Here is a 12,373-nt window from a genome sequence, read left to right as displayed (position 1 = left end):
AACATAAGGCAATATTATAACATGAGCTCTAATATCATTAATCTTTTAGAACAGCATAATTAATTTTTCAGAAGCACAGTGCTGCTTCTTATTGCACCAACAATTTCCTGTCCAAGCAAATAATTTGGTTAGGTGCAGCTTGTTTGGACACACACTGCTAATTGAATAGTTTTCCATTTGCTCTTCTTTAAAATTCAATTAGATAAAAATCAGGACATGCATCTGGTTTTCCCTTACATTTGCGCCAGCCACCATGGGGTTCCCAAGATCACAAACCACCATTCTAGTTTCATTTTCCATCTTGTAATCACAGCTCAACACACGCAGTGCCTGTAACAAAAGGACACCAATAAGGAGGTCAGAGATCACAGTGAAATCCATCCAGTTGGGAAAGTGATGCCTTTCTGACTGTGACATTTCTTTTGATTTCAGGTCTCTGCTCAGTGCACTACGAAAACATTTAATTGGTTATTGTCAGACAATGGTGAAAACCGATGCCAGGGAAAAACAAACAGGGAAGTTTCCCAGTACCTTTAGGGCCATGATGCGACCACTGTATTTCTACTTCTAACACACCACTTTGTTGCTGTGAATCATTCTCACAGCCACAATGACTCATATAGGTAAAAAATAAAATAAAATAAAAATGTCAGAGGAGCAGGTTGTGCACTAATTGTAATACATGTATTATCTGTCACCAGAAATCACTGTAATGAATGTCTGGAATTGGGAGAACTTTTGTTACCCACTGAGTCTAGAATTTTATTTTAAGATCTGTGGTAAAGTACTTAGATTAAATACTTCTCTCACAACATAAACCATAACTTGTGTTTATAATTTAGCAACAAAGAATCATAGAATCATAGAATCTCAAGGTTGGAAAGGACCTACAAGATCATCTAGTCCAACCATCCTCCCACTACCATTGCTACCACAAGCCACTAAACCATATCTCATAGCTCCTCATCCAGACACCTCTTGAACACGGCCAAGGATGGCAACTCCACCACCTCCCTGTGCAGGCCATTCCAGTGCCTGATCACTATCTGAAAGAAAAAGTTTTTCCTTATGTCTAACCTAAACCTCCTCTGGTACAACTTGTAGTCGTTTCCTTGGGTCGTTTGTTGCCTGGGAGAAGAGGCCAAATCCCTCCTCGTCACAGCCTCCCTTCAGGAAGTTGAGGTCTCCCCTGAGCCTCCTCTTCTCCAGACTGAACAATCCCAGCTCCCTCAGATGTTCCTCATAAGACTTGTGCTCCAGACTCCTCACCAGTTTCGTTGCCCTTCTCTGGACAAGGAGATGGATTTCTACTCAAGTAATTTCCCTCTAAAGCTCTTAATGCAAAATGTGTCCTGTGGGTTTGCTTTTGTCTTTCAACCTTTGATAGTCTTTATCGCTGGTCATTCCATCTTTATAGAAAACAGTACAGAAGGAGGAATAGGATAGTGGAAGGAGATACAGAATAAGACAAATAAGAGAAAACACTTACATTCATGGGTAGAATAAACCAGCTTTGTAAAAGCAAAATGCAGCTAGAGTTACTGCTATAATACTTTCCCTCTCCTCTCATCTGTGATTCTCTCAGATTAAGCAATACATGCAGGATCCTGCTCTATATACAAAGACTTGGAAATCTCTAGACACTGACTACTAATTCATTCCTAATCTGTAAAAGCCAGTGTGGGCATGCTGATCTTATCACTTCCTGAGACTGAAAGAAAAGATAGGGCATGCCCTAAAAGGAGCCTATGTGAATCACACCGTCAGTGCACACCTTGTTTATGTTGACACTTTTACAAATTGTTAGGAGGAAACTAGAAGTTTTTTACACAGCACGTTCAGTGAACTGCTAGCCATTCCAAGCCTCTCTACAGGAGGGAGGTAGTCTTTCCAGCTAATTAGAGATCGGTAATTAGAGATGGTTGGAAAATTGTTTATTTTAAATTGATTTGTGGGTTTAATCATTTTATTTTTGACCTTTTAATTTTTTTAAATTAGGGTTTAAATGTTTAACACATATTCATTTACATTTTATACTTTGCAGTTTCTTCATTAATACCGTTATCATACACAAGCACAGAGTACATCAGCCCTTATCACACATTTGTTGTCTCTTTAAAGCTAACCAGTTAGAAGAGTTTTGCAAGTGCACTTTCTCCAATTTAGAGGCAATGCTTTTAAGTTGAAAATTATTAATAGAACAGAATTTGTATGAACAGCATCACAAAAATTAATTTGTGCTGCATAAAGATGTGACAGAGTGAGCGAGAATTTCTTTTGCCTTTGGTTTTCCACTGATAACTTCGTTGAGGTGGTTAAATGCACAACAGGAAAAGGAAACAGGCAGGAAGTAAGCAAGGGACTTACACACCCAGTACTGTTAATATCAGTGATCTCATACGTAACTCAGCCAGATGGAAGGTTTTGCCACAGAGCCCTTCTACCTGTCACTGGTAGCAATTTATAACTTTATAGCTACACATGGTCTTTTTGGCAGTCTTGAGCAGAAGCAAAATCCCAACAATTAACACGTGTGCTCCCAGGGAGCATGTTAACTAAAAAATGATTGGCTGCTTTAAGTCATCCAGGCAGCCTATGAACTTGAAACACTTCCTGGTGGTCTTAGTGATGAATTACTAATTGATGCCAGAGTAGTTAAGCACAACAGGCTGTGGAGTAAAACACCTCCTCTCCTTTCTGGATCAACACTTTCCAATCTCATCTGAGCAGAAGTGGATGGATTAGGTACCAGGTGCCAGAGTTTAGCTTCTCTTCTAACTGTTGTAGGAGAACTAGTGTTTGTTCTCAAAAGGTTCAAATTATGTCTCATCTAGCCAGTCACCTTCTACTAATTCTTACAGTAAGACTTTTCAGGTAATATAAGAAAGTTGCACACTTTTTCCCTATTTTAAAAGATTATAGTACTATAATATAGAAATACATAGGTCTTTAGCTCAGAGCTTATTCAATGCAAATTAAATCTGGCTGTAATCTGAAACACCCCTGCAGTTCCTAGCCTGAGCAGAGACAGTCATGCCAAAATATATAATGTTTTTGGTGTGGAACAAATACCTAATAGGGCTTTGTATTTGCCTGATTTACTAATTATTCCATGAGGGTTTGGGCTCCAATTGTTGCTACTAAGGGAGCTAAGGGAGGACTGAGCTGTTCAGCATGGGAAACTTTTGCTGGGCAAAGAATCAGTGTACAGTATGCAGACTGGGGCTTCAGGTTCAAGCGCACAGTTACGCTATTGTAGCGTAAGAATGTACCATACAGCAAGCATATGCTGTCTCTAGCCCACTGCTGGCCATGGAAATGTCAGGTAATATAATGTGATTATATTTTTCATTGCTGTTAATTCCAGTAATTCTACACCTCCTGCATATGGCCAGTTATTGCAAGCCAACAGGTTTCCAGTAACTTGTAAAGCTGTGGTAATTTTCTCATTTACCTGGTATCTGGAGCTTCTAAGCATTTCCACAATACAACTAATGAATAACATATTTGATTTCATTGTAAGTCATTGTATTTCATTTACCAGTCTTTGACTGAAAGAAGTATCAGTATGTGCAAGACTAACAAGACTTCAAAATCTTATCCTTGACCTCAAACTTTAATATTACACTCACTTGGCTCTTCACTTGCATGTGCTCATGTACCTCTCTGCAAAATGCTACTCTTCTGATGCAGCTGCCCTTTCTGGGTACAATATGTTACAGAATTATGCCAAAGATAACAAGATAATAACAACTGAGGAACATCAAACGTTGCTTTTCATAAAACCAAGATAATTTTCAGTTATGTTATTACCCTTAATGTGTAATTCAGGTGATATAGAATAACCCAAGAAATTGTTTCCAAAAAATCAGGCTTAATGGGAAACATTTAAGTGGATAAATTTGTCCCTCAATTAGCTAGGTAAATCCAGAGAAGCCCCATAATAGTCTAAAACCCTATATGAGTGCATCTACTTTGAAATGAAAGCAGTGTAAGAGAATGATTTGATTATAAAGATCCATCAGGAATGTACCAAGTGATCTGTTTGGCACATTAAACTTCATTTGTTCACCCCTCAGCCTACCTATTTTGCTGATTATTATCTCTGCCATAATGCAACAAAGTCTTCAGCATGGAAAAAAACAAGTACACGGAAGACTGTAAACACTGATACAGTGAATAGTCAATGAAGTTCTCAGATGCAGGGCTTTAGGAGCATTATTGTAACTGAAAGACTGATTACATATGAAGATTATATACTCTTCTTCGCTGGGTTCACAGAAGTTTTAAACGACATGGCAGGACAGAAAATCAACTGAATACACACAAGAGCCAAGCCCCCAGCAGAATGCCAATGCATTTTAGCTGCATTCTTAAAAAAGATTACAATAGCAATTTCTCTCCCAAACGAAAATGTAAAAGTGATGTTTTGAGCTGATTGAACCGTAACAAAACAAAGACTACGCTTTTCAAAAAATATACTATTATAGTTCAAAATCAGTAGAACAAATCTGATTTCAGTACTCTACGAAAGCTGAAGTGTAGAAGGCAAGACCACAGGATCATAGAATTGTAGGGACTGGAAGGTATCTGTAGAGATCAGTAAGTCCAAACCCCATGGTGATAAGAATGATACAGATAGTAGGATTAATTTCTGATACATCTCAGAAAGAACATAATGCAACTCTTTGGATGGAATAAGTATGAACTTTAAGAGATTATGAAATAAATTCTGTGCTGTAGTGAACTACCTAAATATGGGGAAAACCAAGGCAATTCTCCCTTGAGTGCAGGAGGATTCAAAACTGGGTTTGTCAAAGGTGTATTTTAGCTTCAATAAAAATTGAAGAAAATGGAAGTTTGATCATGTTTCCTAGGCTTTTAAAAATCTATTTTTAAAAGAAGAAGAATAGTTACATCTTTTGCCAACCCATTTCTACCTTGTCCTCATTCTTCCAAAACACCAGACTCTCTCAACTTTTTTTTCCTTCCTTTCCCTCTAACACCTGCCCCAAGCCTAACTTCTTGGCACTGCAGAATTCTTTTCCTAGAATAATAAGAAGTCCTGAGTGACTTCTGTCCTGTCAAAATGATAGATACGTGCTAATATGTGTGGGCTTTGGAGTAACTGCCTCCCCTGACATCTCTGGCAATGGCCAAAAGAACGGCCAAAGATTCCCAAAGTGTAACAAAGGAAAAATACAACCAGATGTAGCACGTCAAAGAGAATCTTAGTTTTCTTTATGCCTTGTAGATCACAGTATGAAAAAAGAGAGGGTTCTAAGAGAATAAAAGAAATACAGCAAGAGGCCAGTGTCTTTGCTTATGTGTGCACAAAAAGTGCTTTTCAGAAGTGAAGTTTCAGAGAATTTCTGTATTATTGTTCTGTATCATCATCTTCAGTGACATCAGTATGACTTTTTGTCATTTTCATCTAACTGCGTTCAGAGCCCATTAATAGAGACACTGACAGAAGGAGAGTAAGGAAATACCTTGTAAGTTACTGTCAACTTCCTTAAAAACATTTGCCTTCAGAAAGGAAATTAACTCACTTTCTCCCACTCTCACCCTTGAGGCCCTGCTGTGCATTCCAGGCACTGACAGAAAAAAGAAAGTTCTTGCAACAGTCTGGGAGATTTATGCGCAGATGAGGTGATGCAGACTTGCTGTCCAACAGAGAATACATGAGCACGCTGCTTGTTTGCAGGATAGTGTTTCGTCTTTGCTCTTACAACAGATCCCACAAGGAAACAGTGTGTTCAGTACAGCTCAACGGGACAGGAGTCTACATCAGACCTCCTGTGAACACTGCCACATTTTACATTAATATGTAAAATGTGCTTTTTTAACATATAAGACAAAATAATTGATTTTCATTTACCTTGTTGTTGCGTTCAACCCCAGTGTAATCTGCTTCAGGTGGAATCTTTATATGCAGCTCAGCTTCATAGGCTCCTTCCCCATCATTCCTTGGATTTATTATGAGCATGACACAGTTTTCTTCTCCAATTATTAGCTGATCTTTATCTCTATGCAGAACATATGACTTGTCAGAAGTTAAAACATACACAATTGTGATTTACAGCAGAAAGCCAATTTGCTCTCATAGTATCTCTTCTGGAAAATATTCTGTGAATACAGAGTAAAACTTGTTCCTAAAAAGTGACCCCTTTGAAAAGTATGCAAGCACCTGGGAGTGAAAGAGTTCAAGGGAAAACACCCACCATGGACAAACAGAGTAGACTACTGGAGAGCTTGGAAGTTAGTTGTACACAATTTCAGAGCCTGACTACTTTCTACCTAGAGACAAGTATTGAGTGGAAGAAACTACTTGCTACTAGGTCCCTATCAGCATTTCTTTGTGGAGGGCACAAGAATGGTGTCATTTCCATTCTCCCCTCATGCCTGTTGTAGAGTAAGCAAACAGAAGATCTCAAAACCTGCAATGGCACTGTGCCCTTTACTTTCACAGCTGTCCACAGATTTTGATGGCACAGAGAGATAACTGCCAGAGGCCTCCCACTTCTCTTGCCTGGCATATTTCTCCCTTTATAAGAGGAATTGTTGCCATGTTTTTATTTTTATTTTTTATTCTGAGATTCGCTTATGTCATTTACTACACAGAGAGTTCAAGAGAATTGTGTCCCAACTTCATACTCACTGACATACTGAAATCAGTAAATTTAAAAGCTATTTTGAACAGCAGTTGATATTATCTCTTGGCATTCAAAAAAAAAAAAAAAAAAAAAAACCAGTACCACTCCTAACACTTGCAAACTGCATTTTCTATGGTAGCCTTTAAATATTATGAACATGTCTGACAAAGATGTACTCTGTAACTCTGTATTTCCCCACTGTTGGTTTTTTAAGTGAATTAGATGCATAGACTTAAATTTGAAAATTAGGTAAGAATGAGCAGATACAGCATACAACAAAACCGTGTTTCATTGTGCTGAAGCAGCTAGAAGATTCTGGATTTTTCTATGTAGCATCGCTTATTTTGTTTAACTTACGGCACAGCAGAAAGGTGCAAGTCAGGAATGCACAAGTTGTCCTCCCCGCAATCTACCAGAATGTAAGCCTGTATGTCATTTAATAAAAAACAAACAAACAAAAAGATATAAAATAGTTAGTACAAGTTTCAAAGTCCGAATAACTTCATTAAATATCCCTAATTTATGTCTTAAATATCACTACCATTTTCCTCATGATTTAATCTTGTTCTCCCTTCTAAAAGTTCCTTTCAACGTGAGTACTGCTCAAGACTATCTAGACTGTAAACTACATCTTTAGCAGAATAATATCTTTCAGGTCCTTTCCCACAGTAACTCAGCTCACATATTGTAAAATGCAATCAAAACTATGAACACACCAAAATTTTGGAAATGCTTTAAAGCATTGCCTGGTTCTATATTTATCTTCAATTTACATTTTGAATTAATTAAATCCTTGCTGTGCAATTTCAGGGCCTGATACTCTTAAAAGAAAGATGACACACACAATATTCCTAAGCGTTTTATTGTTTATATACAGGGTATGCTGCATGCAAAATTCATACCTGTTCCGTTACTGAGCGTCTCTGGTAATAATTCAGTATTGGCTTCACCAACAAGCTATCTTTGAAATGGGATTCATCCAAGCTATAATTCAAGTTTATATTGATGGGAGATAATTTATCTCTAAATTCTGTTTCATCCTGTGAGTGACAATCACATAATAATAATAAAAAAAAGAATAATTATTTTGGATGAGTACAGTCTTATTTAGAAGAGTATGGTCTTATTTATTGAAGGTAAAAATACGCTGCTTTGACAGGTGCTGGCCAAAATGTGGCTACTTGTAGTTTCGTTGTGAAAGCATAATGACCTACCAGTAACTGGAATGCCCAGAACACACTGTCTCCATAGCTCCACATCTGGAAGAAGCTGGCTGAGCTGAGCAGACTCAGTATTTTTTTTCTTAACATCTGCCTAACTTGAAGCTATTTAAGAGGGAGACAAACAAATTCCTATCAGCTACTGCCCTCCTTTCATTCAGAATGGAGGGAAGGTATGTGTGGATTTGTGGAGGTAATATTGTTGGTTTATTCCACGGCCAATGAATTAGTGATGATAGGACTGTACCACCTCAATTGTCTAAATTCTGCCTTAAACATGGCTTGAGTCTTCTCCATTCCACCTCCCACTACATTTCTTGAACCAGCCTTGGAATGTGCATGAGGTAATTCCAGCTGCAAGTGAGTAACCAATGACCCTTTCTTCTTCATTACTCAACTGCCACAGTTTTAAGGGTTTTCTTTTTCATAAATATTTTTAAATATTCAAAATATATGAATTTTAGACCGATACATTTCTTTAACATATTTGATGGAACAGAACTGTAATGGCATCTAATGAGTTTAGATAATTATTCCACTGTGAATACCGTAACAGAGAACAACCTTGTACTTTTGTATCAGGAGACGCATATTTAATCAAAATTCCTGGAAGAGCATGAAATTAATATACACAGAAAAACTGCACAATTCATCAAAGGAAGCCTTTCTTTTTTTGCTTTCACCGACTGAAGGTGAATCAAATATTTTCATGGGAACTCTTGTTGAGGTAGAAGGATGGTCTGGATGTTTAGGCCAGTCCTTTCTTATCTCTCAGTTGTGTAATTTTTTTCTAGTACCAGTGTAAAATGTTCTGCTACTCAAATGGCTGCCTTTCTTTATTAATCTTCTTTAATCCCTGATACTACTCAAACTATGATGACAGTCCAAAATATTTTAAACTTACTCTGAGATAAACAAGAAAGTCCTGGCAATAGAGCTTCTTCTGTCTTTCCATCACAATGGAGAAATAATGATGTGACTGATGGTAATCAAAGAAGAGAGTCCTTTTAACAGCTCCTTTCTGTTTCAATGAATCTAATTGCAATTCACCTTTCAGCACTACAGGATACAAGTAAATTGAATATTTATTTATTTAACACAGAAAAACAGCAAACAATTCATCATATATATAGCTAATAACCAACATTAGTATTACAAATGACAAACAAAGGCTTCCAAGCAAAACTAGTCCATGCCCAAGGTACCTATCTGTTTAGGAGCACGCTAGTTTTTGATTCAAAGTATAGGACATGCATAGCTTCAATAAAACTGCCACTTTATTTACATGCCATATATGTACTGTACAGGAATTCTGGTTGCTTTTTTTTTTTTTCTTTTTCTTCTTCTTCTTTTTTTTTTTTTCCAAAATAGAATATTCTCCAACTGGGTAGGATCTTGGTTTTATCTGTAAAACGGCTTAAATGGAGTAAAAATCCTTCAAGTGAATTGTAAAAGCTTTGTGCTTATGTATATAGATATATATATGTGTGTTTAATCATTTTTTTCTTAGCTCGGGAGGACTGCACTCCTATCACCTCTCAAGGCATAAGAGAAAAGTTCTGAAATTAAGTGAGCCAGAGAAAATTATAGGAATATATAAAAAATCTCTTACCTATCTCATCTGAAATACTTTGGCCTTCAAATGCTGCACACACTCTTACAGTAAAACTAGACATAAAAAAGAAGTTACTGTTAGTAGAAAGAGAGCTGACATGGGAACCAGCAATTCCAAAATCATACCTCTAAGTTTTCCTTTCCTTTTCTTAAAATGATGATCACTACGATCTGTGCTAAGACACCTAACCTACACCTTAAGGCAGAATATCTCCCTGGCTCCTCTAATACTCTGAATAACTTAAGAGGAAAGATATGAAGAACTTTTGCACAAATTCTAGAAACAGCCCTTCTACTACCACTGGCAAAGTTGGGTTCTGTAGCCTGAGCTTCAGTGAAGTACCACTGCATGAGGCTGTCTGCAGAAGTCCTTTCTGTTTCAACATAGTCAAGTAAGAAAGACTTTTGTGACTTCAAGTGGGTGCAATTCAATTCAAACACATCAACCGACTTGTTCAATTTTTGCTTCTCGTATTGTATCCAATTCTCCTAAGTTTTGCAGAGCTACATTGAAGTACAGAGAAACTAGTTTTCAGGTTCATTATTTAGTACAATAATTCAGCACATAAGGTTTATAAGTTTGTTTTTCATTTGCTTGTTCACAGTTAATAGCAAGTTTTTTTCTGAGCCTACTAATATGCGTGCCACAATGACAAGTGTATTATATATTGCTTCAAGCTGTGCCGGGGAAGGTTCAGGCTGGATGTTTGGAAATACTACTTCCCTGAAAGAGTGGTCAGGCACTGGAAAGGGCTGCCCAGGGAGGTGGTGGAGTCACCGACCCTGGAGGTGTCCAAGGAATGTTTAGACGTTGTACAGAGGGACATGGTTTAGCGAGAACCATGGGTGATGGGTGGATGGTTGGACTGGGTGATCCTGTGGGTCTTTTCCAACCCTGGTGATTCTGTGATTCTGTGATTACACAAGCATCACATCAGCCATAATGAATTCCTGGAAACATGTTCCTGATTTTCAACTTCTGTTGTGACACAAAATGGCTTAATGATATGATAGCTTCAAATATGCAGAATTTGCTCCAATTTTGTTAGTTTTGGTAACTCAGAAATAGCCATGTTTAAAACTCAGCAGAGAAAGAATTCTATCTGTTTCCAGAAGTTTGGAGCAATCCTCTTACGACTGTGTATAAAAATGACTTTTTGTGTATGCTTCCTCCATACTTCAGTTTTCCAAATTATATAACAGCAAAAATAATATTTTCCTAATACTAGAAAAGGTACAATAATCCACGTTCTTCATATTTTACACTTCCTGAAACCGTTCTGGTGGGAGGTTCCCTTTCATTCTTAATTTTGCAATGTCAGTCAGTAGACACTTTAAACAAGTTGCACAGCTGGCTAAGATATAGAGAAATCTTTCCCATGGGACTGAGGAATTCTTTGCCTGTTGGAGTTTCCCTATTAATTATTTTCATATGAAGAATACAAGCTTGTATCAACTAAAGAAAAAAATTACAGCATGGAAAATAGCAGCTGGTCTCCAGTCATTTTATAATACAAACCAAATCTTCAGGGAAAAATATTTTAGAATGAAGCAGACAGAAATTAAATTATGCTCCTACTAAAAGTCTTGTAGATATGAACCAAACACCTTCTGACTTAGTGTAAAACAAAAGTGAAAACTAATGAAAAAGCTACAAGTTAAAGGAGCACGACTTGCCTTTCTCCCTTTTTTTTTAAGCAATATCTTATGGCAAGAGTACATTTTTAATCAGGATACTTTTATTCACTTCTCTCGTGCAAAAAGGAAATAAGGACTTATTTTTCTCCAAGTAAACTGTCAGTACATTTTAGTTTGAAATCCTATCCCATATGGAGGAAAGAGTTCTTAAAAAGCCTCAAAAACTGAAGTTCAGAAAAAAATACTCAACATATTGGATCAATGAATATGCTGCAGCCCAATGCTGATATTTTAAATTTGTATTAGACCCTTATCTGGATTCTCCATAAGGGCCAAAAATGTCAATGATCTGGAGCCATATCATTCTGCTGAGTGCATTCTACCGTACTCTTCTACACAAAATAGAGAAAAGAAGAATGCAATGCCAAATGTGAGGGAGAAGAACAGAGTAAAAACGAAAACCTCTTTCAAGTGCTGTCCCAGGTTTTGATAGGCAATAGATCCAGCACTTCTTCATCACTAATTGCACCCACTGCATTTAAAACTGCCTCTGGTCATGATTATTTTTTAATTTTTATATTTATAAATTTGTTTTAAAACCTCTTTTGCTTTCTCCAACATCTGAGACTATTTCTAGAACTCATCTCCCATGAAGAACATCACCAGCACAGGGAACCCTTCTGACCACTTCTGGTTTAAAAGCAGTGCAAAATCTGTGCAGTCACCTTATCTTCTGAGTTCTCCTTCACACCTTCACATTCTTTCATCCAGCCCATGTTCCATCAGGCTTTCCCACTCTACTGTGTTTAAATAAAACAATACCACTATTTTTCGTATCTTAGAAATCTGCTTCTTACAGTCTCTCTGGAAGGATTTACTGGGATTTTATATGGAACTTGCAACTGTTTATGCTCCACTTTGTATTTAGTTTCCCCTCTTGTTACTATTTCCCCTTTTAAACTGTATCCTATATATTTCTAACAGCCTATTTTATCAGCTGCTCTTTGGGGTCCTTTCTAAGTGACTCTTCTAGTGCTGTAAAAGCACCTGTTTGGCATTAATGCTATCACAGAGATCCAACTGTATTACAGGCATTTAGTTTTGCAACCCATCATAATTTTTTTTTTCAATTAGCATCATATTTTGAATGCACTTCATCTTTCCAAGGCTAAATGCTACTGTGGCAGAGGGTTTCTTTTTTAAGGATACATCCAACATTGACAGGTATGATGCATTCCATAGCTT

At 37.2% G+C, this 12,373-nt stretch overlaps 1 protein-coding gene across 2 annotated transcripts in view; it reads right to left on the bottom strand.

The window, feature by feature from the left end:
* The window catches only part of ITGA8 (integrin subunit alpha 8), a 100,869-nt gene that overhangs the window by 43,420 nt on the left and 45,076 nt on the right, over positions 1-12,373 (bottom strand). Inside the window, exons 16-21 of one of the 2 annotated variants that reach the window (NM_205288.3) lie at positions 9,489-9,544; positions 8,781-8,935; positions 7,559-7,696; positions 7,014-7,081; positions 5,882-6,029; positions 238-330 (exon numbers count right to left, since the gene is read on the bottom strand). In NM_205288.3, coding sequence (NP_990619.2) covers positions 238-330; positions 5,882-6,029; positions 7,014-7,081; positions 7,559-7,696; positions 8,781-8,935; positions 9,489-9,544 — 658 coding nt within the window. The remainder of the gene's footprint in view (positions 1-237; positions 331-5,881; positions 6,030-7,013; positions 7,082-7,558; positions 7,697-8,780; positions 8,936-9,488; positions 9,545-12,373) is intronic. The other variant, XM_015281310.4, reaches the window with a different exon arrangement.

The sequence above is a fragment of the Gallus gallus genome, chromosome 2 (genome assembly GCF_016699485.2).
Source record: "Gallus gallus isolate bGalGal1 chromosome 2, bGalGal1.mat.broiler.GRCg7b, whole genome shotgun sequence".
Classification (NCBI taxonomy): domain Eukaryota; kingdom Metazoa; phylum Chordata; class Aves; order Galliformes; family Phasianidae; genus Gallus; species Gallus gallus.
The sequence above is the reverse complement of the archived record's forward strand: the minus strand, read 5'-3'. Positions and strand labels throughout refer to the sequence as shown.